The following is a 26,471-nucleotide window of genomic DNA, read 5'->3' as shown; positions in this document are numbered from 1 at the left end:
CATTTTCCCACACGACCTTAAAATATTTTCCTTCCTTCACGATAGGCCTATAAATTATTTAACCTCCCTAATAAGATAGGTTCCAGAATTAAAGACCTTTTCAGAATCACAGTTCTATCAGCCTGGCCTCAGAACTGGGCGGCCTGGCTCCCCTCCCCTGTGTCCCACGCGCGCTGGCTGCGGGCAGGAGTGAACCGTCGGGGGTGCCGCCAGGCCCCTGATAAAATGGCGGGGTTGCGGCAATCTCGCCCAGCCCCCTACATCCCGTGCTCCGTGCACGACAACTGGGCAGCCGCCCACCCAGGGCACGAGTGAGCTGCAGACAAAGACCACAGAACCAAGGGAGCGGCCCTGGGGCCCAGGGCAGATTTGCAAGGCGGGTTTGTCACTTGGAGGCTGAAGAGGGGAGAGGGGAGTGAGCCGGGCCCTGCCCGAGGGGTCCACGAGGCCCACGACAAGCTCAGATCTCTGGGGCACTGACAGTCTCACTGTACAGACGGGAGATGGAGGCCATTTGCCACCTGAAACCAGGTCCACGTGAGGCCAAAGGTCCTGCTCTCCCTACAGAACGTGCTTCAGGGTCCTGCCCTGTAAAAAGACAAAAGGCTGACCCCCAAAGCCACAGTCCACAGGCAGAGGCCGCCAGGCCCTCACAGGAGCTGGGGTCTGGCCCACCCACCGCCTTCCTACAACGATAGCCCAGTGGGGGTGGGGTGGCTCTTGGTCCCCACAGTGACAGCCCCTCCCCCTCCCCTCTCGGATGCAGAACCTGACCCAACAGAGATGCTGCTCGTCAGACCTCAGAGTGTCTGGAAGCCAAGCCCGGGCCGGCCAGGAGGGCTGCAGAGCGGGGGCAGTGTGAGGACCCCCTGCCCCCACAGGGGTGGACGGGAGGCGCCCAGGTCTCGCCCTCCACACACGGCGCTGAAGGTGCCCTTGCTCCCAGAGTCTCCGCCGTCTGGGCGCCACTGTCCCCTCGCCCCGCTCCGCCTGTCGCTGACGTGTCCGTCTCCGCGCATGCAGCAGAGACCGTGCGTGCTGGCGGCTTGTTTGGGACAGGTGGCTGGGAAGGGTGGGTTTTGTTTAGAGGCCCAGACACACGGACGCAGCGCTCGTGGCGTCTCAGCCTGGAAGGAGTCGGTACACTACTTCCCCGAAACGTCCCCCAGCCTCTCCGCCTCATCTCAGACGATGAATCAGGGTGATTTTTAAAACACAAAACAATAGATAGAATAAAGGTACTTTTTGAAAGGAGAAAAAGCCCAGAAGTCAGCTTGAATTGGAATCAAACATGTAATTTCTAAAAAACATGCAAAATACTCCTGGAAAGGACAGTATATTTCCGGGCATTCGCGGTTTTCTAGTGACGGCAGAAACGGAATCATCTCGCCACGCACGTGCAGTTACTGCTGAATCAGCTTTGCGGACACCCTGTCCACCCTCGGGTTCTGCAGCCCCGCCCGCTGGGCTCCTCTGAGAGCACAGGGCGCTGCTGAGAGCCTGGCGGGACGCAGGCCGCGCACACCACACCCCACTATAAAGTGTTCACTGGGTCCCAGGGACACTGCCAGCCCCGATGCCACCCGGGCGGACGGGCCTCCCAGTGGGCCTGAGCTCGACCTTCGAGCAGCAAATCAAAGGCTCTAACGTGAGAAGAGGCTGCATCTGTGTCGACGCAGCGAGAAATTTAAAATCCTAACTGGAATCCACCGCAGATACAGTGAAGTGGGCGTGTCCAACAGTCAGACGCCAGTGGAGGTGGGGAAGACCAGCGCCCCCCAGGGGCCAGGACCTCCGTGCAGGCACGGAGGCGGCTTTGGAGTGTGTCCCTCAGCCCCCGTGTCCACCCTGCTGGGCCCTAAAATCACCGTCTGCATGGAAAGCCTTCCAACCCTGGGAAGCCCCTCCTCCAGACTACATGTCAGATTCCAGGACCAACTTGCACTTGAAAACCCTCTATTCAATGGCCAACCTAAACCCAGATTTCTTCAGGAAGCGAGACCGCAGGCGGGTGGGATGCTCATCGCCCACCCGCCGGGCCCCCGTCTGCTGTCTACATGTTGATTCCATGTCAACAAGATGCCCCCCGCCCCCCGGTTCTCACTAAGTACAGCCTCGGAAAACTCAAGACGATGTGACCAAGAAGAATGGGAGGGACACGTGTGTGCGCAGAGATTCCGAGATGCCCAGACTAGGGAAACGCCCAAGTCACGGGCTGAGCACAGGAGCCCCCCGCCCCGCCCCCAATGCCAGGTGGCTTCTGAGAAACGCTAAACAGAATCGAATGGGAGTTTTCCTGGTGGGCGAAGCTCCGCGGTGCGTTTAGCAGTCTCCCGGGCTGTGGTGCGCAGAAGCACTTTCTTGACGTGTTATCAGCGACACATGCGGCCACACCGCCAGGACGAAGGACCAGCGAGCCACGGGCTTCGAGCGCGAGGCCGGCCCTCGGTAACTAGCATCTTACGGGAGCTGCCCCGACCCCCAGACAAACCGCCCAGCTCAGCACACCCCGCCCGGAGGGAGCGGACCACATCTCCGTTTAGAATATCCAACGTACTAATCTGTTCTGTTATCTTATACATACTGTTGATCTAAGTGAAAACACTGTCCTCTGCTGTAAATAGAAAAGAAACAAATGAGAAACAAAATAAAAGTTAGGTTCATCTGACTCCCAGGAAATTAAAAAACGAGAGTGTGCGACGGAAAGAGAAGCAAAGGAAGGATGGAAAGTGCAATCCCTCGCCGTCTGCGCAGGGCAAGCAACTTCTGAGCCGCTCCGCACTTGAACGCCATAGAGGAACAGATCTGGGGAAATGATTGGCTCCTGAATCACGGACAAAGCCAGCAACACAGTGTGAGCGCAGTTTCGAGTTAGAATGGTCCGCAAAATAAATACTGTAATACAGACAATTTAAAGTTAGAATGGTCCGCAAAATAAACACTGTAATACAGACAATTTAAAGTTAGAATGGTCCGCAAAATAAATACTGTAATACAGACAATTTAAAGTTAGAACGGTCCGCAAAATAAATATTGTAATACAGACAATTTAAATTATTGTTTGGGGTTGGACATTTTCAGCATGAGTTTGGCAACTCCACAAAAATTGTAAATGTATCTCTGATTCAGAGAAAAGGTCTAAGACTGGAAGCAATGTTCCAAGACGCAGCGGCCCCTGCCGCGAGGACGGTGATTCACGGCTGCGCTGTCCCAGCCCAACCCCCTCACGGGCCCCGCAGCCGAGCGTCATTCCTGGGGGTCACCAGCGACCCGGAGAGGAGCCGCCACGGGGACCACATCAGGAGAGTTCTCTCATGGCCTCAGCCCAGGGCTGCTGAATAACTTCAAACTCACCTCCAACTTAACTGGATTTTTTACAAAGCCACACTCAATGCAGCCAAGACAGCACGCGGTGCAATTCGAATCTAAGATCCCGCTGATCTGTACGAACAGAAGCTACCTTACATTCTCTCCACACACACACGTACACATCTCATAAGCAACCAGAGAAACTACCTCCACAGCTGGGCGTGTGTCTGCAAGTATTTTCACACAAGAGGGATAGAGCTTAACAACGTAAGGCACACAGTGCGGTGCCCTGTGGCTTTTAACGTAAAGATCGCACGTTGGGCAGTTTAGCACATTGTTCAAAAATGGCTTGATCTCAGCGTCACGTCTTGTCCTGCAGGTGACTGATCAGTGCTCTGTGGATGACTTGGGGGTTGCCCCCAACTTGTTGCTCTTATCAGTACCAGAGGCGTGAACATCCAGCCTGAGATCCTGGTGGCCTTTCCGCTCATTTCCTCAGCACAGATCCACAGCCTCCGCCAAAGAGCGTGAACACTTGGGGCTCCTGACACCTCCCGGGGGTCAGGTCCCCTGCACGGCCTCGCCGACACAGGGCCCGATGGATTTAATCTTTGCCAAACCACACGGGGAAGGGCGCTCTGAGGCTGCATCTTCCTGTAACGCTGTAACACGCACCCATCACGTGGTAACAATAAACTGAAACACTCTGAACCCCCAGTGGTAACGTCTCTGAAAGTCTCCAGGCCTCTCACACGTCCCCTGACCTCTTACACGCGTTTGACTAATGGCAACGTGGGACTCCAGGCGCCCCACACCCCAACTCTGGCTCCTTCGGGGTCTCCAAAGGCCACTCCGGGATGACGGCCACTGTCCTTAATATCAACTTGTCATTGCTGGGGACCCTGGCTGAAGGGGACACAGATCTCTCTGCAACTCTCTGTGAGTCTGGAATTCTTGCAAATAGAAGGTTTTTCTAACTGGCTGTTGTGCACTTGGCACGTAAGGACCTGAATCACGTTCCTTTTGCTCCCGTTTAAAGAAGAGGAGGCTGGAGGCCGCATCTCACGCACCGCCCCCCCCACACCGAGGAGCGACGCTGGTGCCCGTCGGCGCTGAGTGCCTGCGGTTTCCACCCGTTACCACCGGCACCATCACCCCACCCCCAGGGCCGAGGGGTGGACCAGGCCCATGGCCCCCCCGAGCCACCAGGAGCCCCGCTGTGAGTAGGTGTTAAGCAGCCTGGCTTGGCCTGGCTGGCCCTGGCCTCCAGGCTGGGGACGCCGGCTCGTGTGACACAAGGAAGGGAGTCACGCGACTCCATTGGGGAGCCCCCTGGGCCCCAATCTGAATCCCCTGCTCCTGGAGCTGCTGCCACCATCCACTTCCCACCGGAAAGCCTTTCGTGTCCTATCGAATCTCTGTGCTTCCTTCATGCGGGAAAAGGGTGAAGGATCTTTTCTGACGCTTAGTTCACGGCCTGGAGCCTGGAGCCCACCTCCCCACGGGCATGCAGAGCCCGAGACGAACCTGAACTTCTCTCAGCCCGTGTCTCCCGCCCCCATCCAGGCCCTGCCCCAGCTGCCCGGGGCCCCTCCTCCCTGCCCGGCCACTGTGGTCACCTGCTCGGGGCTTCCCTGGGTACCCGCGAGTCCGGGGCAGTCTTTCCAGCACACAAAGGATTTCACAGACAGCCTCCCGCGCTTCAGCAAAAGCTGTGCCGCCCCGGAGCAGGTGTTTACGAGACCGCAGCTCTGACCTCGGCACCGCCGGCCGCCTGCACACGCCTCGACACCAGCCAAACCCGGCCCTGAGCAGGACCCAGGGACACCCGCCGACCCGCCAGTCTCCGCGGGTGCAGCCTGCCAATGACGTGTTTCTCCAGCACAGGAGACCCGGCCTGGAGCGCGGCTGACCGCGGGGACACAGACGGACGGAGGCCATTCGCACTGATTCAAAACCAAGGTCATCGCAGGGCTCAGGGCTCCGGAGAGCCTCACTCCGTCCCCACCCCCCTCTGTGCTCCCGACGGCCAGCGGGGCGGGGCTCGGGCTGGACCTGCTCACCCCAGGCCTCTCCATGTAAACCACTTCATCGGCCGCTGCTGCCACCACGGAGACGCCGGAACCCGCCTCTGAGGGAACGGCACGCACCACTTCGCCAAAACTCGGAGTCAGATCCCAGCAGGGCCCCGATTCTGCACCAATTCGAGGAAAAACCGCGAACGCCAGGGACAGAGGAGTGTGCCAGGTGCCCCGGACTGGGGCCTGCCGAGCCCCTACAGCTGAGGCGGGGAAAACAGAGATTTCTGCACCTGAGCCGATCGGGAGGCCTGGAGTTGGAATCCGACCACCTCGGAGAAAGTACGCCAGGGGAGTCTGGACGCTTGCTCGGTGATACCAAGGGATTCCCTTAAATCACATACCAGTGTCGGGTACGGTATCTACCGGGGTCATGATTCGTTTCTAAAACTGAGCCCCCATCTCTGAAAGACACGCTGAATATCGATGGGTAAGACTTCACGAGGTCTGGGAGTTACTGCCAAGGAACAGGTGTGGGTGACGAGGTGAGGCAAGAGGACCACAAGTAGTCAGTCCGTTAGGCGTGGGCATGGCGGCCCAGGACTAGTCTCTGACTCGCGTACAGTTTGGTTTTCTGTGATACAGAGCGAAAGAGCAACGCTGAGAAACAGGCACTCAAGTTACCCCAGTGATGTTCCAGGGCCGGGAGCTGTCAGGGATTCACTGCCCTCTGTTTATCACCATTGAACAGTCTCCACAGTGAAGGATGTGAACTGTAAACCCCCGAAACCGTCTACTTTCTCACCTTCCTGTTCTCGCCCTGGCGAGCTCGGTGACTGAGTCAGAGGCAGCGACTTCCCTAAACTGGCTGCACTCGAGCCTGGAGCCCTTCCGGAACCTTCTCCCGGAAAAAAAAGGCCTTGTCCACTCAACGTCAGAGAACCCCTGTGCACTGGACATCCCACTGCAAGGCGCCGAGACAAGAGCATCAGCAAAGCCCCTGTGCTGTGGAGTTCTCCCTCCGGGTAGACACCCGGGAAGGGGGCTGCTCTTTGGTTCAGATGGTTTGGGTAGAATCCTTTCAATTCTGAATTTTCTGAGACCTAAGGCTCACATGGACTTACCACTTAGAAGAAAACTGTAAAAGCTTTCAGGACTCTTCTGTTTCTAAAAGAGCTGAAGCTACAAACTCGGACTTGGCAGGACTGAAGTCCGCCCGAATGAGAGCGAGAACCAGAGCAGAAGGGGAAGGACATCACCCCAACTTTAAAGCAACACGTTTTCCCAGGGTCGGGAGCCCATGGCCGCCTCTTACTAGCTGTGTTTTGTCTTTTCCCCTCCAATTTTAAAAAGGTCATCAGCTCAGTTCTCAGCTATTTAATCAAGCAGGGGCTCCCGCAGGCCAAGGCTTGGCCGGGACCACACACCTCGCCCCAAGGTCCACCCAGCTGCCCCTGGGGCCCCCAAGAGGCATGGGTGAGGAAGCTCCTCCCATGCCAGAAAGGCCGGCCTTCCTGGAGGGCGCCCTGGAGAAGCCGACCTCTCCGCTGATGACCCCCCAGAGGTTCGCGGGCCGTGGGTGGCGTCCTCACCCACCCACCCACCCTCCCAGGGAACAGCCCTCGGGGAGGGGCTGGCTGTGATCCACGAAAGGCCAAAGTCCTTCGGGGCTGGCCTTGCACGTCTGATGGGTCTGGAAGGGATGGGACTGGGGGGCGGGCCTCAGACAGGAACTCACGCCCGGAGGTCTCGGGTGGTCACCCCCAGCTGTTGGGACCGGCTTCCTCTGCACTGTCACTCAGATGGCGCTGAGGGGACTCGGGGACAGGACTGGCCACGAGGAGGACGGTGGCCTGGAGGAGATGCCCTGACCACTCCTGGAGGCTGGAAAAGTGCTTTTACGGAGACGTTGGTGGGTGAACAGGGGGCCGAGGGACAGAGCCGGGCAGTACAATGCAAGGAGGCGGGCGAGGCGAGAGGAGGGAGCCCCACGTCGGGTGCTGTAGGCAGGGCCCCCGCACCCCGAGATTCTGCGGCCAATGACCTGTCCTGAGGCCCAGGATCCCCCCCAAGAGGCCCTGTCTGGGTCACACCAGTGCCAGATGCCTCCCTGCTGCCACCTCGGCCCTGACTTGTTCCCGACCGGTCCCCAACTTGTCCCCATGCCCCGGGGACTTGGGGGGGCACGGACGGGGTGCAGTGCCTGGGGCGTGCTCGGGAGGTGGGCAGCCCAGGAAGGGCCACCTGCTCGTTCTCCACACTCCCGGAGGCTCTGCCAGGCCCAGGTCTGCTCAGAAATCCAATTCAAACTCAGTCGTGGACCTGGAACTTTCAGAACAAGAACAGCGAGGCCACCGTGGAGAGATTCTTTTTTTTTCTTAATGATCAATTCAGGAATTTCATAAGAATCCGTTGCTTTCAGTGGCTCCACCGAACGGGGTGTGGAGAAATCCAAGGGGCTAAGACTTCCTTCCAGCTTTCCGGAAAACTGCCGTCATCCTTACTCTGCACCACTCATCCCCCCGCCGCCCCCCCCAAAACAGGCCAGTTTCACGTAAGCCTCTCAGGCCCTGCCGTCCAGACTTGCATCCCGACAGTTCCCACCGCCCTGCACCTGTACGGGGGGAGCCAGGCAGCCTCCAGGACCCCCAGGCAGACTGGACCTGGCCCCTCTCCCGGGCGGACAGCCACCTGGGGTCTCCTCCTCGGCTCGCAAGAGGGCAGCATCGCTGCGGGGCCCTCCTCTTACAGAGCCGGCCCTCTGTTCTCCAGGAAAACAAGCCCTCCACTCCTAAAACCTCTCCCGAGAGAAGACACGTCTAAGGACACCAGATGCTCCTACAACTCAATGTGGGGGCAGCCCAGTGGGACACAAAGAGCTCTTGTCCAGAAATCCAGCTGAGGTGGAAAATAAGCTACTTTGGAGGAATTTCTCAAACTACTGGGGCTTCTCCTCCTGACCCAAGACTAGACAATTGCATTTGCACCCAGTTCCTCCGTCCCCGGGGACCAGAACTGTCTAGACAAGGGAGGACGCCGCCTTTCCCTCACGTCCACTACTGGAGTGGAACAAAGGGCACAGGGAGGGCCCATGCCTTGGGTGGGTGGATGGATGTCTGGGTGGATGGGTGTACAGATGGGTGGATGGAAAGAAGGGTGGGTGGATGGGTGGAGGCATGTTTACTTGGTGAGGACCCCCGCGGGAAGCTGAGCTCTAGGTGGTCCCTCTGCTTCTCCACTGACCCTCTTGTTTGTTACAGGGGGCAGATGCCAGCGAGTTTGTGACTGTTACTGGGCCCCAAATGCCTTTTCAGATGCCACTAGAGCCTGCTGCTAACCAGTCATTACAGGGCTTGAGAAAGCTCAGATGATACCTGCCACACTGCTCATAAAAACCAAGAAACAGAATCGCCGAGCTAGTGTGGGATGGGGCATAAACAAGCCATGAAACTGACACTCGGATTTGATTTCTACCCAGAGATGCCAGGACCGTCAGGGGGCAGCTCCCAGAGTTCACCCTGAATCTGTTCTAATAGGGGACCCACAGAAAACCCTGGACAGTCATGAAACAGTAACCATTCCATTTCCAAACTCTAAGTTTAAAACAGACTTCAGGGGCTCAGGACGTAAAAAATAAGCTTCTCAGATCATCTGCAGGAACGTACCTGCATCAGGCACGTTGCTCCCTGAGGACTAGAGAAGCTCACGGCCCCAGCGAGGGTCTCGCTGAAACGGAGCTCAGCCTGTGGTCAGGCCAGAGGAGACCCCGTGCCCGACAGGCACAGCCTGCTGGGCGTTGCGCCCGCTGCCGTGCTCTCTGGACACCAAGGGCGAGTGACCGCAGCACCCCGGACTCCGCCTCCCCTCACCCCCCATAACATCCGACTTGAAATAAAACAGTGGGACGCCAGTACCACCTACAGGTGCATGTCCAGCCCCGAGACGTGCCCCCGCAGTGGGGGACTCACGGCCATCACTGGATCCTCCCAGCCTTGAGCCCTGCAGTGACCACCCTCGTCCCGCACCCCCAGACTCGGCAACTGGAGCCTTGCAGCCTTTTGTCTTTCGTTTTGTGTCTAGCAATTTCCAAGTGCCTCAGTTTCCCCATCTGTAAAGTGAGACCCATCCACGCCTCCCGTGAGCTCACTGGCCCCGAGCCCAGGTCCCCGGGGAGGGATGCTGAGGCCACAGTGCACGCACGTCCCGACAGCCCTGCAGAGCTCTGGGCTCAGGGGAAACAGGCATCATCACGGTGTGACTGCCCTGCAGGTGGCTACGCTCACCTGTGGGAAGTGACTCTTGGAGGAAAATCAGGCGTTCCCAGGGGCCCCGGGGCTTCCAAGGCTTGAGCAGAACGGTCAGATCCCGGAAACAGCCCGCTTAAATCTACATGAAGCCTGAGCAGGGAGAGGACAGAACCATCCACCTCAACAAGCCTGTAAAACATGGCCGGAGTGACAAAGGCACCGTCGCTGAGAGCACTGGACGCAGGGCGTAATTAATGCACCGCTTCCGTGCTCCAGTCGTGAGGGTTTTCGCAGCCGGTGCCTGTTGGGCGCTCAGAGCACAGACGAACCTGGACGGGAAACCTCAGAGGGAAAAACAACATGCGGGTCGCTTTCTTTACCAAAACCCAGCTAGCTCAATGCTGTGGGTCAAGCCCCAGCTTCCAGAAGGTATTTTATTTTATTATTTTATTTTTTTGCGGTACGCGGGCCTCTCGCTGCTGTGGCCTCTCCTGTTGCTCCGGACGCGCAGGCTCCGCGGCCATGGCTCACGGGCCCAGCCGCTCCGCGGCATGTGGGATCTTCCCGGACCGGGGCACGAACCCGCGTCCCCTGCATCGGCAGGCGGACTCTCAACCACTGCGCCACCAGGGAAGCCCCAGAAGGTATTTTACAAGCATTTATTTAAAAAGCAAAGCCCATCATGACATATAAATACAATTTTGCTCATTAATTTTCACGGAAGGCCGAGTTTTAAAGCTGCCTCACGATTACATTTCAGTCTCCGGCAGGACTGTTCCCTTGTTTCCCTGGAGGCCCAGCCCAGGTGTGCTGCAGGTGCGTGGGGTCCCCGACGAGCGCCCCACACTCTCCTCGGAGGAAAATGTCTGAGCAGAAAGCAATTCTGTTGTGTCTGTGGTCACTCGTGCGTGTCGTCACTGGACACTTGCTCCTGGTCGAGTCTCCTCACGGTTTGGAAAATCTCAAGATTGGAGACCCGGGAAGGGGCCCCGGGATGGGAGACCCCTGAGCGCAGCAGCCCCGCCTTCACACGCACACGGGTGGACGGCCCGGCGGGAGCAGGACCAGGCCAGGAGCTGACGGTTCCGTAGCCGAGACTGCGGACATTCGGATTATCTACAAGATCAGCCAACATGGCAGAGCTCAAGGGCTAGACTCAAACATCTGTGTGTAAAGCCACAAAGATTCAAATTATTTTATCCTCTCCAGGAACGCAAAAGTACCTGAGATCCTCTTTCTCCTTTTCGTGGCTAAAAATAGACATTCACAGAACAACATCAAAAAGAGAAATCAGGGCGTCCCTGGTGGCGCAGTGGTCGAGAGTGCGCCTGCCGATGCAGGGGACACAGGTTCGTGCCCCGGTCCGGGAAGATCCCACATGCCGCGGAGCGGCTGGGCCCGTGAGCCATGGCCGCTGAGCCTGTGCGTCCAGAACCTGTGCTCCACAGCGGGAGAGGCCACAGCAGTGAGAGGCCCGCGTACCGCAAAAAAAAAAAAAAAAGAGAAATCAGGGCCTACGTCCTCCACGTACACCTTGGGGGAAGGGTCCTAAAGGTGGAGCAGAAGCCTCTCCCTCTGCCACAAACCCACAGATCACAGCTGAATCTGCAAGGCTAACTTTTCCAGTTGGAAGTCAGTACACAGAGCACCTTTTCTGGCGTCAGCTGTGAACTCTGGGAAACCAGAAAGAGCCTGCCCCGCGGGGATGAGGGTTTGGGCCTCTGAGACCACATAGTCCTGCAGCAAGGAAGCACAACTGCAGAAACGCACAGCCCGGGTCTTGCACTCAGACTCCGAATTCACCTGCAGGAGCCTCTGCAGGCCTGTGGCCAAGGTCAGCCTCTGGCCTCGTGAGGACCTCTGTCTGCGGGGCTCCCACCCTCCCCGAGCGCCACCAGTATCCTGGGAGCAGGACGCGGACGTCAGAGAAAGGTCCCAGGCTCCCCGACGCCCCCCGATTAGAGGGAAAACTCGTCAGGGCTACGGGGAGCAGGGGCCCAGCCAGGGGCGCCTCTGGGGTGAGCTAATCACGGCGTGAGTCCAGCTCTACCTCTTACTAGTGGGGCCTGAACACGTGACCCTGGCGCTGGGTCTTGTAAGCAAGTGCTCAGGGGGACCGTGCAGAGACCTCCCCACAAACTGTCTTCTTTTTAAAGCTCGCTATCAGTGAGCTTCCTTTTGTTTTTTGGTAATCTTTTAAAATTTTTTTTTTTAACTTTCCGGCCGTGCCGCATATGGGATCTTAACTCCCCAACCAGGAATTGAACCTGAGCCCCCCGCAGTGGAGGCGCAGAGTCTTAACCGCTGGACCACCAGGGGAGTCCCCAGCGAGCTTCCTTTTGTGATCTTCAGATGATGTGGCTGAGGGTCCTTTGCCAGGTCAGAAGAGAGACAATAACCCAGAAGTGACTGACTGGTCCAGAAGCCAGCGTGGGCTGGCCCGATGGAGACCACCGAGTGCAGACGGGCGGGGCCAGGGCTGCCCCAGCGGAACGACGTGCAGTTGGATTTGTTACCACCTCCGGCTTCATTTAATCTTATTCCAAATTAGGATACACTCCGAAATATTCAAACAACTTACAAAATGCAGTCAGAGTCAGCAGTAGTTTCATCGGACTTCTGGAAACTAACAGTTAGACACAGCATAAAGGTTATGGATGTTATTAAAATCATCGATCGGACCCAACAACCTAAAAGAAACCGCGTCTGAAATACTGATTTGGACACGCAGCCCCTCGGGTCACTGAACCCAGTAGCCCCAAGTAACCCTGTTCATCGCGGGCCCTCGCCCCTGAAGAAAGTCCACTCTTTAAGTACTCAAATCACAACAGCAAAGTCTGTCTGCAGGAATTTAATTCAACACGTGTGCTGTTGATGTCACAAAAGGCTCACCTTAAAATGCTCCGCATTCCCAAAACTAGTTTCCTTTTAAGTATTACACATTCCTCGTGTAACTTTGCCCCTTTAAAGGCAAATCCAGAGGTTATGCCGGGCACAGACAGAGACATTAAGACCTCAGAAGTTGGGGCTTTCCCCGAGCCTATCCTGAAGGAAACACAAGTTCACTGGACACACACAGCGAGGACCCTGGGTACGGACCCTCGCCCAGGGCAGACGCTCAAGTACGTTCGCTTGAACCAACGGACATTTAAACTTTAGCTCCTTTGGGACAATACAACGTCCTCTGAAAGCCACCAAGGAGAAACAATCCACCGGGAGTGGGAATCGGCCGGTCGCCTCCACCCTCACGGCCGCAGCCGATCGTGGGAGCCGCGTGGCACCATCCTTGGCGGAATCGCTTTCTCGTCCACAGAAGGAAGCGAGGTGGGAAGACCGCCCCCTTCTGAAGAGGCTCGCGGCCTGTCGGACGTGAGCGCGGGGGGCACTTAAAACAAGCCACCTGCATTTCCCCAAAGCTTTAAGCGCAGAAGCGTCATTCTCTGAGGCGCTAAAATAAGTCTAAAGTCTTAGTTGAAAGCCATGAACTTCCATCCAACACTGCTGCTGGCTTCACAGACCTCCTGTGGGAAGAATTCAGCAGCATTCCGTGACCCCGCGGGCCCATCAGAAGGCTCTGCACACGGGCGAGCCACGCACGCTGTACAGACAGAAAGACCCCAAAGGGGCAGTGAGCCCACGGCCCCCAAATTCCTTGGGTAGAGAGTGACGCTGCTCACTTCTCATTAAAAAGTTCCTTTCGCTGGCAAGACGGAAGCAGAAGTGCCCAGAGGCGCCGCACCACAGGCTGGGAGGTGGATCTGTCCCGATAAGCCGTCCACCCCACACGTCGCAGCCTGGCAGCACTGGGCACCCCGGCTGGGCAGCCCGAGACCCCGTGGGCAGGAAGTCTGGCCACCTTCTCGGCAGGTGAGTGCCTCGACCTCTCTCTTCTCCCGTGGCCTCCAGCCGCCCACCCCACCCCCACCCCCTGCACCTGCTGACGGGATCACACGGAAACACATCGCCAGGGACCAGGAAACACATTTTGATGTGGAACCAAAACAGAGGGAAAAGTGGACTTCAAACCCTCGGGGGGAAGTGTGGGGCCTTCACAGCGTTCGTTGGCGTGAACGCACAGGAACGCCGGGAGCGTCACACCTCGCCTGGAGCTCTGGGACCAAGAGATAAATGGAGCAGGGCACTCAACCAGGGAATCATCACCGAGACCTCAGAGCAGACAGCAGGCAGCAGCTCTGCGTCCTGACGCAGGACGACCCCCCAGAAACACCCGCGTTCCCGCAGGCTCCCCGTTGCTGAGGTCCTGAGGAAGCCACCCCATCTGCCACCGGGGGTCACAGGCTGAGCTGGTCCCTCCAAAAGTCCCAGGTTGGAGTCCTAACCCCAGGACCTCAGAAGGCCACCGCGCTTGGATGTGGGGTCTTTACAGGGGCCGTCAAGGTAGGGCAAGGCCCCTGGGTGGTCCTGGTCCAAGGACTTCAACGCCGGTGCCTGGATCGCAGACTCCAGGCCCCAGAACCCTGAGGGATAAACGCCTGCTGTTTAAGCCGCCCCGTCTGTGGGGTTTGGTCACAGCAGCTCCTGGAGACACGGTAGCTACCTTTGCACCTGCAGTGATGATGTGGGTTCACTGACGCCCCGTCACGGTCCATGAAAATGAGAAGGTCCTAAACTGTGTGTGGGCCTGTGTGCTTGAGCAGGTTAGCTTCAAAACCTTCTTCTTCTTAGGTAATAATTATAAAGAAAGGACAGCTTGCATAAACAGTTTTTATATTTTAAAATGCCTCCAAATGGGTTTTTAAAATTCCCACATTTATGAATTAAATCCAGGTCCTGATTCCCAGTCCACGGTAACCCTTGCTTCTCTACCTCTCGACTCCTAAATGTGCCACCAGAAAGGAAGTATTCACTGTCCGATGCTTTAGAAACGTTAATCTCTCACACTGTTTCTTTGCCACAAACTTCCAAAAAGGTTTAGCTGTGTTCATTCGGCGCCTGGAACTACATTATCCACCGGCAGCTCTAACTCACTCATGTGTGCTTTAGTTGTGGAGAAAAAGAGGGTCTGAGCACAACAGAGAAAATTCTGGAACAAATGAAACCCTACCGATTTGCTCTCCTCATCTAACGGGCACGACGGCTGGAAGGCACTGGGCCCCACCATGCAGTCTTGCCGCCAGAACAAAAAAGGGAGCAGGGACAAGAAAACCCTGAGCCTCGAATACCTGAATCTACAGGCAGACGCCTGCATGCCTGTCACACACGCCTCTTCCTGGAGAGGCCCCCGCAGCCCCCACGGCAAAGGCCGTGCACCTCCTGGGAAGGCCCGTGTGCACAGTCTACGCCTGACAAAATCCTGGAGCAGAAAGCACTCTGCCAGGGGTCATTAGCGGCCCACCTGTTGGGAAAGCTGTTTAGTTAAAAATAAAAACCCCGGGCTGAGTAAGTGGACCCAACAGAGCACCGGCAGCCCGAACGCTCGGAGGAGCTGAGGCTCCTGCCAGGCAGCCCGCCTCCTGGGAGGAGAAGGCTGCGCTGTTTCCAAACGCCGGCGGGTGGGGCTGGTGCGGGCGCGCTACTCTGGGGAATCGTGGAGCCGAGGCCCCATCTGCACCGACAGTGCAGTGACGGCAATTAAGTGCGAGCAGGGAAGCCAAAACACAGACACGAGCGTCACCTGGCTTTATAGGAAACAAACAAAAACTGAGCCCACGTGTCGGTAAACCCTTGTGACGGGCTGACTCCTATCCCCAAAGGTCTGACCCCGCTCCCCCCTCCAGCACCTCGGATATGACCTCACCTGGAGACAGGCCTTTAAGAAGGAGAGAATTCGTGAAGGTGAGGTCTTGGGGGTGGTCCCTCGACCAACACGACTGGGTTCCGACAGAGGGAGATTCAGACACAGACACAGGCCGGGAGAAGGCCGAGGGGTGTGAAGGCAGAGGGACGCCAGGACGGCAGCAGACCCGGCGCTGGAGAGCGGGAGATCCTCCCTGAGCCTTGGAAGGAAGCAGCCCTGCCGGCACTGGGCCTCGGGAACCCGCTGCCGCGGCCCACGCCCACCTGCACCCGCTTACCTGGTGTAGGACGTTGGGGACCTCGGCCGGGCCCACGGGTACAGGTGCTGCGGCACCGACAGGTACTGGTCGCAGAAGGCGCCCTTGCGGATGTGCTGGAAGGATGGGAACTCCTCGGGTGGGAAATCAGACGTGGGCGGCGTGGCCCCCAGGTCCTCCCCGGCTGGCTCCACCTTGAGCGCCACTGACGGCGAGTGGTCCAGGGCGGTCTTGCGGGCCTTGACGGGGACGCCGTCGCCCAGGTCCAGGCTGCCGTCGGTGCTCAGGGCGTTGATGGCGGCCACGATGGCCGAGCTGGTGTACTGCGTGGTGTTGCCCAGCCAGGTGTCGTCGGTGACGCTGACCCGTGGCGATCCTTGCGGGGACGGCGTGGGCGAGGGGTGGGGGGAGCAGGACAGCTGCCGGCCGTTGAGGCCGTACTTCCGCTTGTTGCAGGGGGACGAGGGCCTGGACGTGCGGGCCCCCAGCCAGCTCTCCTCAGTGACGCTGGTGCGCGGCGACGTGGAGGGCGAGTGCCTCGGGGACCCGAGCAGGCCGCAGGCCCCCAGGCCACGGGGGAAGCCCTCCTCGGGGTCTGTGGTCTTGGGGGACACGCAGGGGGACTGCCACGGGGACGTCTGCGGGGACGCATACGGGTACGAGAAGCTGGACTCGTAGGACGAGGCCTCGGAGTTGCAGCTGCGGGACGACAGGCTGCTGGCCGGGCTCAGGCACGAGGGGTCGCGGTAGGCCTCCAGGCTGGGCAGGTTCAGGGTGGCCGTGGACGGGGACCGCTTGGAGCTGGGAAGGACGTCTTCCGCGTCCGCGTCATGGAAGAACTGGCCGTTGCCGTGGTGCAGCCCCAGGTAGGAGGTGATCTCGATGCGAGGGCTCTCCAGGGCCGGGGCCCCGTTCGGCCTGACTCCGCCGGAGGAGAGGAAGTAGCTCGAGGGCCCGCCGTCCAGGGCGGCCCCGTAGCCTGCGGTGGAGACGCCCGGGGCCGAGGTCTGCAGGCCGTGGCACGGGGCCGGCAGCGAGGGGTGGGCGGAGGAGAGGGGCAGGCCAGAGCCGATGCCGGAGGTGACGTAACTGTAGTGCTCTGGAAGGGAGGGGGAGACGGGTGAGGCGCTGGCCACGGAACCGCCACCCACGTGCTCAGGGACCCCGCGATCCGGGACCGGCCTCACCCCTCACCCCGCAGGCCTGGCCTCCGAGATGGGCTCGCTACTGCTGCTCCAGCAGAGAAGCAGCCCGAGCCCCGGCCTGGCCAGCAGGGTCCCTGCGCCCCGCCCGGGCCCCTCCTCTCTCCACTCCAGCCACCGCCCTCTCACTTGGACACGCGCCCACCGGGGCTTCCCTCTGCACAAACATCCTTCCCGCAGAGCCGCAGTGCCGGTCCCCTTACTTTTTTCTGCTTTTTCTCAAAAATCACATCCCCCACCTGCCCTACCCCAGTCGCAGCCCCCAGCCCAACAGGCGTGTCACCCTCCCCCACTTTCTTTCTTCTCCTCACGTTCACCATCTCCCCCATCACGTCCTGCACCAGCAGAACCCATGCCTCTGAGGGCCGCGTCGGGCCCGCCCAGGTCTACCCTGGTCCACCCCTGCCTCCAGGGCCCAGGCCTGTGCCTGGTCCACGACGGTGCGCCATCTGTCCAACCAAGAGACGGGTGGGCGGGTTTTCGACACGGGGGCCTGGACGCTTAAAGACACTGTGATAGACTCATCGCCAGCGACAGAGAAAACACCCCAAGGGTTCTGGACGCACACATCGGTTCCGGGATCGCTCGTGTACCTTCTGATGGTGGCTCATGGCCTAGGAATCCTTCTTTTACAGGAAACATGAAGCAGACGACATTGAGGTACAGCCGTATGTTAAATCATCACATACTGATTACAGCCTCAGTAAAATGTTCTGAAAAAGTCACACTAGCGTAATTAGTCATTTTTAGCAGCAAAGCCACACGTCTGGACTTCCAATTTGAACAGACCCTGTGTAGCACGTGGGTACCTCATTATCGTGCGCCTAGAGCTGAGGCTCCCAAGGTCTCTGAATAATGGAGCTGCTCGTGGAAACCCTACACCACCTCCCGGGCCAAGCGCACCAGCCCGCAGACGCTTCATCCAATGACAGTGCCGCCCTTCCGCTGGGCTGCAGAAACCCACCCGGGCGGACCCCAGAGAATCAAGGGCCTCAAAGTACAGGCTCACATCCCATCCGATTTATTAACGGAAGTGGGTCCAGCTCCCCCAGTAGGGGGATATCTATTTCCATTATGGCTTATTTCAGAAAGAGCATACAACCTCCCTCTGGCAACCCAGACCCTTACATCTTTGCTATCAAGAAACTCTGGCTTTACACTCTGAATCCCCTGCCCCATAAAACATTGTTCTCTGCTGCTCCCCAAAAGAGCAGCCCAGAGGGAACACACAGGCCTTGCCCTCCCCGCCCCCCGCCCCGGGGGTCAAGGCCAGGCTGTCTTCTGGGGAGAAAGCGTCAGTGTTGTCCAGATGCTCAGATTCGGGGCCGGATTGTAAACGGCCCCAGGGAGAGACTGAGCCGTGAGGAGGAGAGAAGCGAAACTGCAGCGGAGGGAACCAGAAGCTCTGAGTGGGAGGTGGCACCTGGGCGGAGGGGGGCTAGGCGGGTCCGCGGATATGCCCCCCGCAAGCCTCGCCACCCCCTCGTCCCGAGAGGGAAGGACAGGCGGCGCGACCAGGGGCCGGACCCCGACGCCAGCGCCCGGCCCACCTGGGGCTGCTGGGTGAAGCTCCCCTCAACTGCCGGGTCCCCCGCTCACACCAACACCCTCGCAGGCCCACGGACACATTTAACACAAAAACCGTACTAGAATGTTAAAAATCGGAGGACAGTCTTTGCAAAAACCACACAGGAGGTTAATAAGCCTGGAAAGGCATGTCCAGAGGAGACAGTCAAGACTGCTCAGAAGGAGGGGGCCGGGGGCTGCAGGCCAGGCCGCTGAGGCCCCGCCCGCCACGCGGTGACCCCTCGGGACAGGTGCGGACACCCCTGCCTCAGCCCCACCCTGTGCCTGGGTGGGCGGAGGCCTTGGACGCAGAGGAGGCCGGGCCAGTGCTGTCCAGAGGGACCCCGGCAGCGGGCGGGTGCGGATCCCACAGGAGGCCCCGGGGTCTCTGCGAGGGCAGGACCCATCAGGGGCGGCAGTGGTGTCAACAAGGAATCAGTCTTCTCTCAGTTACCGTGGGAGCCTGAATGCTGCTGTGTGTTTCTTCCCAGAGGCACCTGGCCGATGCGCCGGGCAGAACCAAGGTCCCCTTCAGGCCACAGCGCGGTGGTACCTTACGCGGACCTTACAGCCACATCCACAGACCTCCCACTAAGAGGGTCTCCCTTCACCGCTGGCCCAACACTGTCCAAACCATTCTAACCAGAACTGCCAGTCTGAGAAACAAAAAATCGTTCCCAGTAGCTGCGTGGCTTCAGGTAAGTCAGATGTCGACCAAAGGGGGCTGGACGGGCTGGGGCGTCCAGCACCACCTGTCGTCGTGTGGTTGTGATGGGGGCTGCGTGGCCAGTACGCAGGACATTAACAAGTCGCATCCCAGACGTCCAGGGCAGGGATTTCAGTAACGACACGTCAGCAAGTGGCTGTATTACGCTCGACGCGCTCCAAGGTCAAGTGCGAGTTACACAGACCCTGGCTCCCTGCCCCCCCACCATCCGGGCGCCATGTGGGCTAAAGCACCGGAACCAGCATTTCTGGCATTTCTCAGGCGGCTTCTCATAACCGGCTCTCCAGCTCCACCTCAGCGAGTGGGGTCTTCACCCCGCCCGCCCTGGCTCCCCTGCAGGCCCGCAGCCCAACACACGGGCCCCGCCTCTGCCTGCACCCTGCCACCACAGGGTACTCGCCGGCCTGAACCAGCCTGGACGCGCGCCTTCCCTGGCCCACAGAGGAGGCCCATCCCAGCTCCTGCGGACAAAGAGCCCCGGGCAGCAGCTATGATGCGGCACGAGCCCCATGCCTCCCTGACGTTCTGTCCGCAAGGGGACAACACGCCAGCCCCCCCCAGCTGAAAGAGGGCCCCAGACCCGGCCGCTCCTGGGAGCAGTGAAGGTGCCCCAGGCCTGCACCCTCGCTTCTGTGGTCACCGTGTGCTTTGAGCCCTTTCCTCCATGTGAAGAGCACAGGCCATCCGGCCTTCGACGAAGAACGGACTTCATTGTAAAGACGAGTCACGACTCCAGGAGGGAAGCCCAGGCAGGACACGACGGCAAACATACAAACTGTGCACAGAGCCCAGGCCCGGGTCCGCACACACTCTCAACGGGCCTGCCGGGCCCCTTCCCCAGCACCCGGAGGCCTTGGGGGGCCTTGCAGGGGTTTAGTGGACAGAGCCCACACTTCCCGCCCAGCTAAGAATATTATGCAAATCTGTCATTTATTTTAAAAGATACAGCTGATCCCACCACTGAACTACCATTTGCTGGCAGGAAGGTAATTCCAAGAATTCAAAAAAATCCTAGCCATCAGCTTGGGGCCTCCCCACCACCTGCCCACAGGACGCCGCCACATTCGCGGTCCCGAGCCCGAGTCGTGGCGGGGACCTGAGAGCGTGCCCGCCCCTGCCCCCGGCCCCCAGAGGGAGATGGGAACAGGGGGTCCGCTGACTCCCAGGGCATTCCGAAGGGGGGCCTTTATTTAACCAGAGTCTGTCAATAAGCGCGACGCAACAAGGGAGAGAAGAACACGAGCCTTTATGAGCCTTTATTAAACACAGAGAAGACCACCTCAGCGTGCGTTCGCCTTAATTAACTGAATTGCACAGCAAAAGCCTTAAGCGCCTCAACCTGATTCTGAGCTCAGCCACCGTCTGCTGATGGAAGTTCTCCCTTTGCGGACAAAACGTGTGCAGGTAGGTCCCAGCCTGCCCGGGGCCTGCCTTCCTGCCGGGGCTGGGTGGGGGGACATCTCTCCCCTCCCCTCATCCCTCCCAGCTTCCACTCAATCTCCTACCTAAACCGTAATTCAAATCTGAATTCTTTAACTATTCAAAGGGATTACATTTACCTGGAATGAAAACATTTCCAGTGACTTTCCTGACAGCCCTGAGATGCTCAGGCTGACGCCTGCCACATCGGCGGCCACTGGGGAGCTCCGCACCCATTACTCCCAGTTTCTGCTGCTGCCTCCAGAGCCTGGCTGCCTGCCCAGGAGATTCATCAACTTACAGCGCAGGAGTCTAAGCAAATATTGGGGAGAGCTTATTCAAAACGGCTTAATACAGTGGACGTTCATGAAAGCGTGGCTCATCTCTGAAGCCATGCCGCCTCCAGGTCCCCGGCGGGGGCAGGCGCAGAGATGGACGCCAGCGTGGGGAGTAGGGGTGCCTGGAGCCTGCGGACCGCGCATCAGCTCCCAGTGGGTCCAGCGCCCACTGCGAGCTCCATCCTCAGCTCGTTCAACAGGCCAGAGCTGGCGGAAGTATTTCCTCTCATTCTGAAAGCTCGTGTATTTCAGAACCGCACAAACGCATCATCTCTGCACAACCACCAAAAAAGTCGATCCGTGTCCTTCCACCATGGCCGACTGCATCTCAGCAGGTTCCCGAGTGCTCAGACCCCTGCCCAGCGCCATCCGGGGCCTCGAGGGGGACGCAGAGCGCACTGCTGGCTGCGCCCTCGCCCCGCACACGGCGGCCGTCTCACCAGAGACGGGGGAGCCACCTTGCCCCTGCCCGCGTCCCCCGTCCGTCACAGACCCTGAGAGGAAGCCCGTCATGGCGACTTTTGTTTTTCATTGTACGGAACACCCCCTTCAGCATTTGCTGGGGTTGAGCCGTAGGACACGAAGCTAGAAATAGAACTGGAAGCAGCCTGGCAGCCAGGCCTCCTCTCCCCAGCCGTGGGCACTGCCCTCGCGGCCAGATTATACTTCGCAGGTAGTGGAAACAAAACAAAACACAAAACAAAAAAGACGCTCCACGCCAGGACCTTTCTGTCGGGAGCTGTTTACTGGGCAGGGCAGGAGCCAGGCCCGTGGGTGACAGACAGACACAGCTCTGAGGGCACCGGTCACCCCACTGCCTGCCAGGGAGATGACTTCCAGAGGCAACAAGCAGCCGTCCTCACAGGGGTCCCCTGCGTCGCGACGGGGACGGGCTCCAACGCCCCAGCCTCACTGCCTTAGGTCTTCACCTTCCCAGGCCCCGCGTTTAAGGAATCAAAAACAGCCTGTGGCCATGAGTCGCTGTGGCCTTCCTCTGACAAACATCACAGAGAATTAAAATGTCCTCTGGGACAAAGCAGCCCGCTGGTGGAAACATCTCTGGAACTTTGGGGCTGCTGAGCTGAAGGTGCAAGGGCAGTCACCTGTGCTAAGAGGCCAAGGGGCCGCCTGCGCTCTGGGCGCTGGGCCCCGCGCCCTCCTGCGCAGACACGCGGGCCTCTGGGGCGTCCTCGCCATCACCATCACCACCGCTGAGGAGGGAACTGAGAATAAAAACGCCCCCAAGTCTTCACGTCATCAGAAGATGCCCCCTTTCACACGTGAGCCGTGAAACGCCATCCTGCACAGTCAAGGTGGCGGTGAGGGACCTGCCCTCGAGGCCAGGAGGCCGAGGCCAGGCCCATTTCCTCTTGAGTTGCCAGGGCTACAGTCCCCAGCCCCGCGGCCAAAATAACTTAGAAAACAGGAGCCCCAGGCGGGCGGGAAGCAGGGCCACGCCCGCCGCCCGGCTGACAGCAGAGCAGCTATTTCCTGAGACCCAGAGAGAAGCAGGAGGCCCTCTGCCTGCTCCCCAGAGACGGAAGCCCACGGCCCAGCCTCCTCCCTAGAGGGGCCGGGAGTGCCCCGGGAGGGCAAACAACACCCTGCCCAGCCCAGCCCAGGGCAGATTATTTTTAAAATTCTCTTTTCTTTCTCCCAACAAATGGTGGCTGACTGTCTATCCGCACCGCCGAGCGCTCTGGAAGTAAAGAACCCCAGGACCCACGGCCCCTCGAACACCCAGGGGCCACGCTTCCCAGCGCAAGAGGTGGCGGGAGTGACAGGGTGACAGGTGAGAGGATGCCGCTCTCAACTCAGAGAAAATCGTGACAGGGACAAGGAACCCCAAGGTCAGGGCTGGCCGTGTCCTTTTGAGAAGGTGCCCACTTTTGGTTCAGTATCATCTCTAAGGCTCTGCGCCAGCGCGCTTCACACTCGATCTCAGAATTAGTCATTCATTCATTTATTTCTATCCAGGTTCATTCCAGAAATAATGTGAAGGCACTCCCGTCACCCATTAAGAGCTGAAGAATTTAATATAACAATGTAACCATGAACTTAATAGTTACAATATAATGTTAGTAACTAATAAGAACAAGAAGAAAGTACTTTATTCATAAATGCCAAAACTTAGAAGCAACCAAGATGTCCTTTGGTAAGTTGAATGGATAGATAAACCGGGGTCCATCCAGACAAGGGAATATTATTTAGCACCAGAGCCAGCAAGTCACGAAGAGGCATGCAGGAGACGGAAACGCGTGTTGCTAAGTGGAAGAAGCCCATCTGAAACGGCTGAGCACTGTGTGTCCAACTACGGGACGTTCTGGAAAAGACAAACTGTGGACCCGGTGAGCAGATCAGTGGTGCCGGGGGCTGGGGGAGGGAGGGAGATACGGGGGAGCACAGAGGATGTTTACGGCAGTGAAAACACTCCGTATGACCCCATGATGGTGGCTACGTGTCACTGCACACCTGTCCAAACCCACAGAACGTACAACACGCAGAGTGAACCCTATGTAAACTACAGACTTTAGGTGATGATGTGTCAGCGCAGGTTCATCGACTGTAACAAAGGTACCATCTGGTAGGGATGTTGATAGTGGGGGAGACCGTCCCTGCGGGAGGAGGGGGAAATCTCTATACCTTCCACCCAGTTCTGCCGTGAAGCTAACACTGTTCTCAAAAAGTCTTAATAAAAAAGAAAAAAGTATGAGTGCTTCTCACATAAATAGGCAAGAAGGAATGTTTTCTATCAACTTCTTCCTAACACCATGACAAGGGGAAGGAGCCCTTTCCATCTCTGCCCAGAGCTCTCTCCAGCTGCCCTTCCCCCAAAGCCTGGTGAACGCTGGGCCCCAGCTGCCAGCACCCCAGAGGCCTTCCTGCAGGAGGCTTTAATGGGACTGTGGTCCCTGGAGGTCGGGGTGGGGGCTGTATGCTTGGCAGTGAGGCTGAAAAGGCCCCTTGACAGCGTTACTCAGCTCGCTGTCGGGGGGAGCAGACATGCAAAGAGACGGGGGGAGGCCGTGAGGGCTTCCCCAACTCTGGGAGCTTCCCAAGCACCAAGCGGGCAGCAGAGCCCCTGAGGACACAGGACGAGCATGGCAGTCCCTGTCCTGGACTGGCTTTCACACCCTGAAGAGGTCACCAAGCCTCTCATCAAAGATATCTGCTAAACAGACTGAAAAGGGGGTTGGATACCAAGGGAGAAAGTCTTCTGGTGGAAACAACCCAGGAAGCCCAGCCAGGACCTGCGCACACACAGCCGAAGCCCAGCAAGTGCAGAAGGCCTTCAGGGCCTGTTTCTCCACTTCCGCCCCAGATCTGTTCAGACAATTGCCTCGGTCTCCCACCCGCGCCTGCCTTGTCACCGCCTGACCCAAAGGCCTGGAAATGGTACAGCCGAGGAAGTGGAAAAGAGAAGACGTTTAGGGAGGACAGATCCAAGCAGCCTTGGCCTGGTTAGAACATTTATTTTTTAAAAAAACGAGCAGGGGGCTTCCCTGGTGGTGCAGTGGTCGAGAGTCCGCCTGTCGATGCAGGGGACACGGGTTCGTGCCCCGGTCCGGGAAGATCCCACATGCCGCGGAGCGGCTGGGCCTGTGAGCCATGGCCGCTGAGCCTGCACGTCCGGAGCCTGTGCTCCGCAACAGTGAGAGGCCCACGTACCGGAAAAAAAAAAAAAAAAAAACACAAAAACGAGCAGGACGTTGCACTTTTAAAAGAGGGGCAGTGAATGATACGGAAAATATTATACAGTCATTGCAGAGACGGGCGCCCGCCAGTGCCAAGTGTGCTGGGCTCAGCTTCACCACTTCACCGCCACGTGGGCAGGGACAGAGAGAACATCTTGAAGACAGACACAGAAAGAGGGCCGACAGGGGGCAGAAAGACAGGTCGGGGAGAGCCAGGCTGCAAGGAGGGGGCTCTCGGTTCCCTCCACGCAGGGCGACCCTAGGCACAGACTGGGTCTTCCAGTAAAAGGGGGCGTGATCGTTCAAGGGCTTACTCTTATCCAAGAGCACACACTCTAGGGGGCTGGAGGGTTCCTTTATCTTCTGTTTAAGTAGAACCTTTATTTTTGACCGAGAAGAGAAAACGAAAGAAAGGCAAGGCCCGGGGACTTGGTGGTCCGAGGTACCGGAGGAACTTTTCCTGGTGGCAGGGGGAAGGGAGGCTTCAGCGCTGAGGGCACAGGGAGCGGGCGGGCAGACTCGGGGAGCTCGTGGCCCCCGCCCCGCCGGGACGTCCAAGTCCAGGGCCTGGCACACTGTCCCCTGGCGGGAGCGGCGCCCCGCCCTAAAGAGGAGGCCCCTCCAGCGGGAATGCGCTCAGGGCTCAGCTGGAGTGCGGCCCCGAGCCTAGCACACTTGGCCGGGGGATCTGCCTACTCCAAGGGGCCTCTCTCGCTACCCCGCTCGCCCCTCAACTGGACCCGCTGGGGAGGCTATGGGCGCTGCCCCCGCCCCTGGCGCCGCGGGGGGTCGGGGACGGGAGACTGGGGGGCGCCCCGGGGCAGAGGGGCGGGAGCCGCGGCGCGCCTCCGGGCCCGCCCCTCCCGCCGCGGATCCGGCCCGCCCGGCCCCGCGCCCCCTCCCTGCGCCCCGGCCCCGCGCGGACCCACCTGCGGTGGCCGCGGCGGCGCCCTCGTCGCTCTGGTTAAACTCGAAGAGGAAATCAAAGTCGAACTCCTGGTCCTCCTCCAGCCCCGTCATGTTGGGTCGGGGGTCAGAGATCAGAGGGTCGGAGTCCGAGGTCAGGGGTCTGGGGTCCGGGGTCGGGGTCGGAGGTCAGGGGTGGGCTCGGATCCGGGGTTCGGGTCTGGTCGGGGGTCGGGGACCTGGTTGGGGTCCCGGGTCGGGGTCCGGGGTCGGGATCTAGGCTGGAGTCGGGCGGGGTCCGGTGTCAGGAGTCAAGGCCTGGGTCGGGGTCCTGGACTGGAGTCAGGCTGGGGTCCGGGGTCGGGGTCGGGATGCCAGGTTGGGGTCGGGGTCGGGGTTAGGGCCCTGGAGGGGGTCCGGTCGGGGTCCAGGGTCGGGGCCCCGGCCGCGGGCACCTGTGGTCGAGGCGCCCGGGGCTCGGCTGCGCCCTGCGCTCGGCCGCGCGTCCTCGGGTAACGTGACTCCCGCTCGCGCCCCTCCCCCCGGCCCTCCCCCGCCGCGCCCCTCCCCCCGCTGTTTCCGGGTTTACATAAACAAGCAGCTTGCCGGCCGCCGGCTTCCGAGTTTTAAATAAACTCTCCCCGCGAGCTGGAGCGCACGCCTTTCACTGGTGTCCCGGCTCCCGGCGCCCACACCCGCGCCCGGGGCCCCCAGGAGGCTCTCGGGTCCGCCCCTCCGCGCGAGCGAGACCCCCGAGTGCCCCCCGGGTCCGCACTCGGGGGGATACGCGTGCGCCGGGGACTGGGGGGAGGGGACACGGGGTCCAGCCACCTCCGTCCGCCCCGCCGCCCGAGCGCCCCTGCGGCCGGAGCCGGGTGGGCAGAGGCTGGGGGCGGGCGAGGACGGGAGCCGGCGGTGGACCCCCGCCCGCCTGCAGCCTCACTCCGGGGAGGCGGGCACCGCTAGCGGTGCCGGCTGGCTGCACCCGGAGGCAGCGGGTCGCGAAGATCAATAGCTGCGTCCCGAGTTG

At 59.4% G+C, this 26,471-nt stretch overlaps 1 protein-coding gene across 3 annotated transcripts in view; it reads right to left on the bottom strand.

Moving 5' to 3' along the window:
• Positions 1 to 25,939, bottom strand: part of NFATC1 (nuclear factor of activated T cells 1) — a 97,713-nt gene extending 71,774 nt beyond the window's left edge. For 2 of the 3 annotated variants that reach the window (XM_069541336.1, XM_069541337.1), the window contains exons 1-2: positions 25,465 to 25,936; positions 15,610 to 16,687 (exon numbers count right to left, since the gene is read on the bottom strand). In XM_069541336.1, the coding sequence (XP_069397437.1) occupies positions 15,610 to 16,687; positions 25,465 to 25,555 (1,169 nt within the window). In that variant the 5' untranslated portion in view covers positions 25,556 to 25,936. Of the gene's footprint in view, positions 1 to 15,609; positions 16,688 to 25,464 lie in introns of all 3 variants that reach the window. The other variant, XM_060029259.1, reaches the window with a different exon arrangement.
• Between the last annotated feature and the right edge of the window lie 532 nt (positions 25,940 to 26,471).

This window comes from Delphinus delphis, chromosome 13 (assembly GCF_949987515.2).
Source record: "Delphinus delphis chromosome 13, mDelDel1.2, whole genome shotgun sequence".
Lineage (NCBI taxonomy): Eukaryota > Metazoa > Chordata > Mammalia > Artiodactyla > Delphinidae > Delphinus > Delphinus delphis.
Note: the sequence above shows the minus strand (reverse complement) of the source record. Positions and strands in the feature narration are given on the sequence as shown.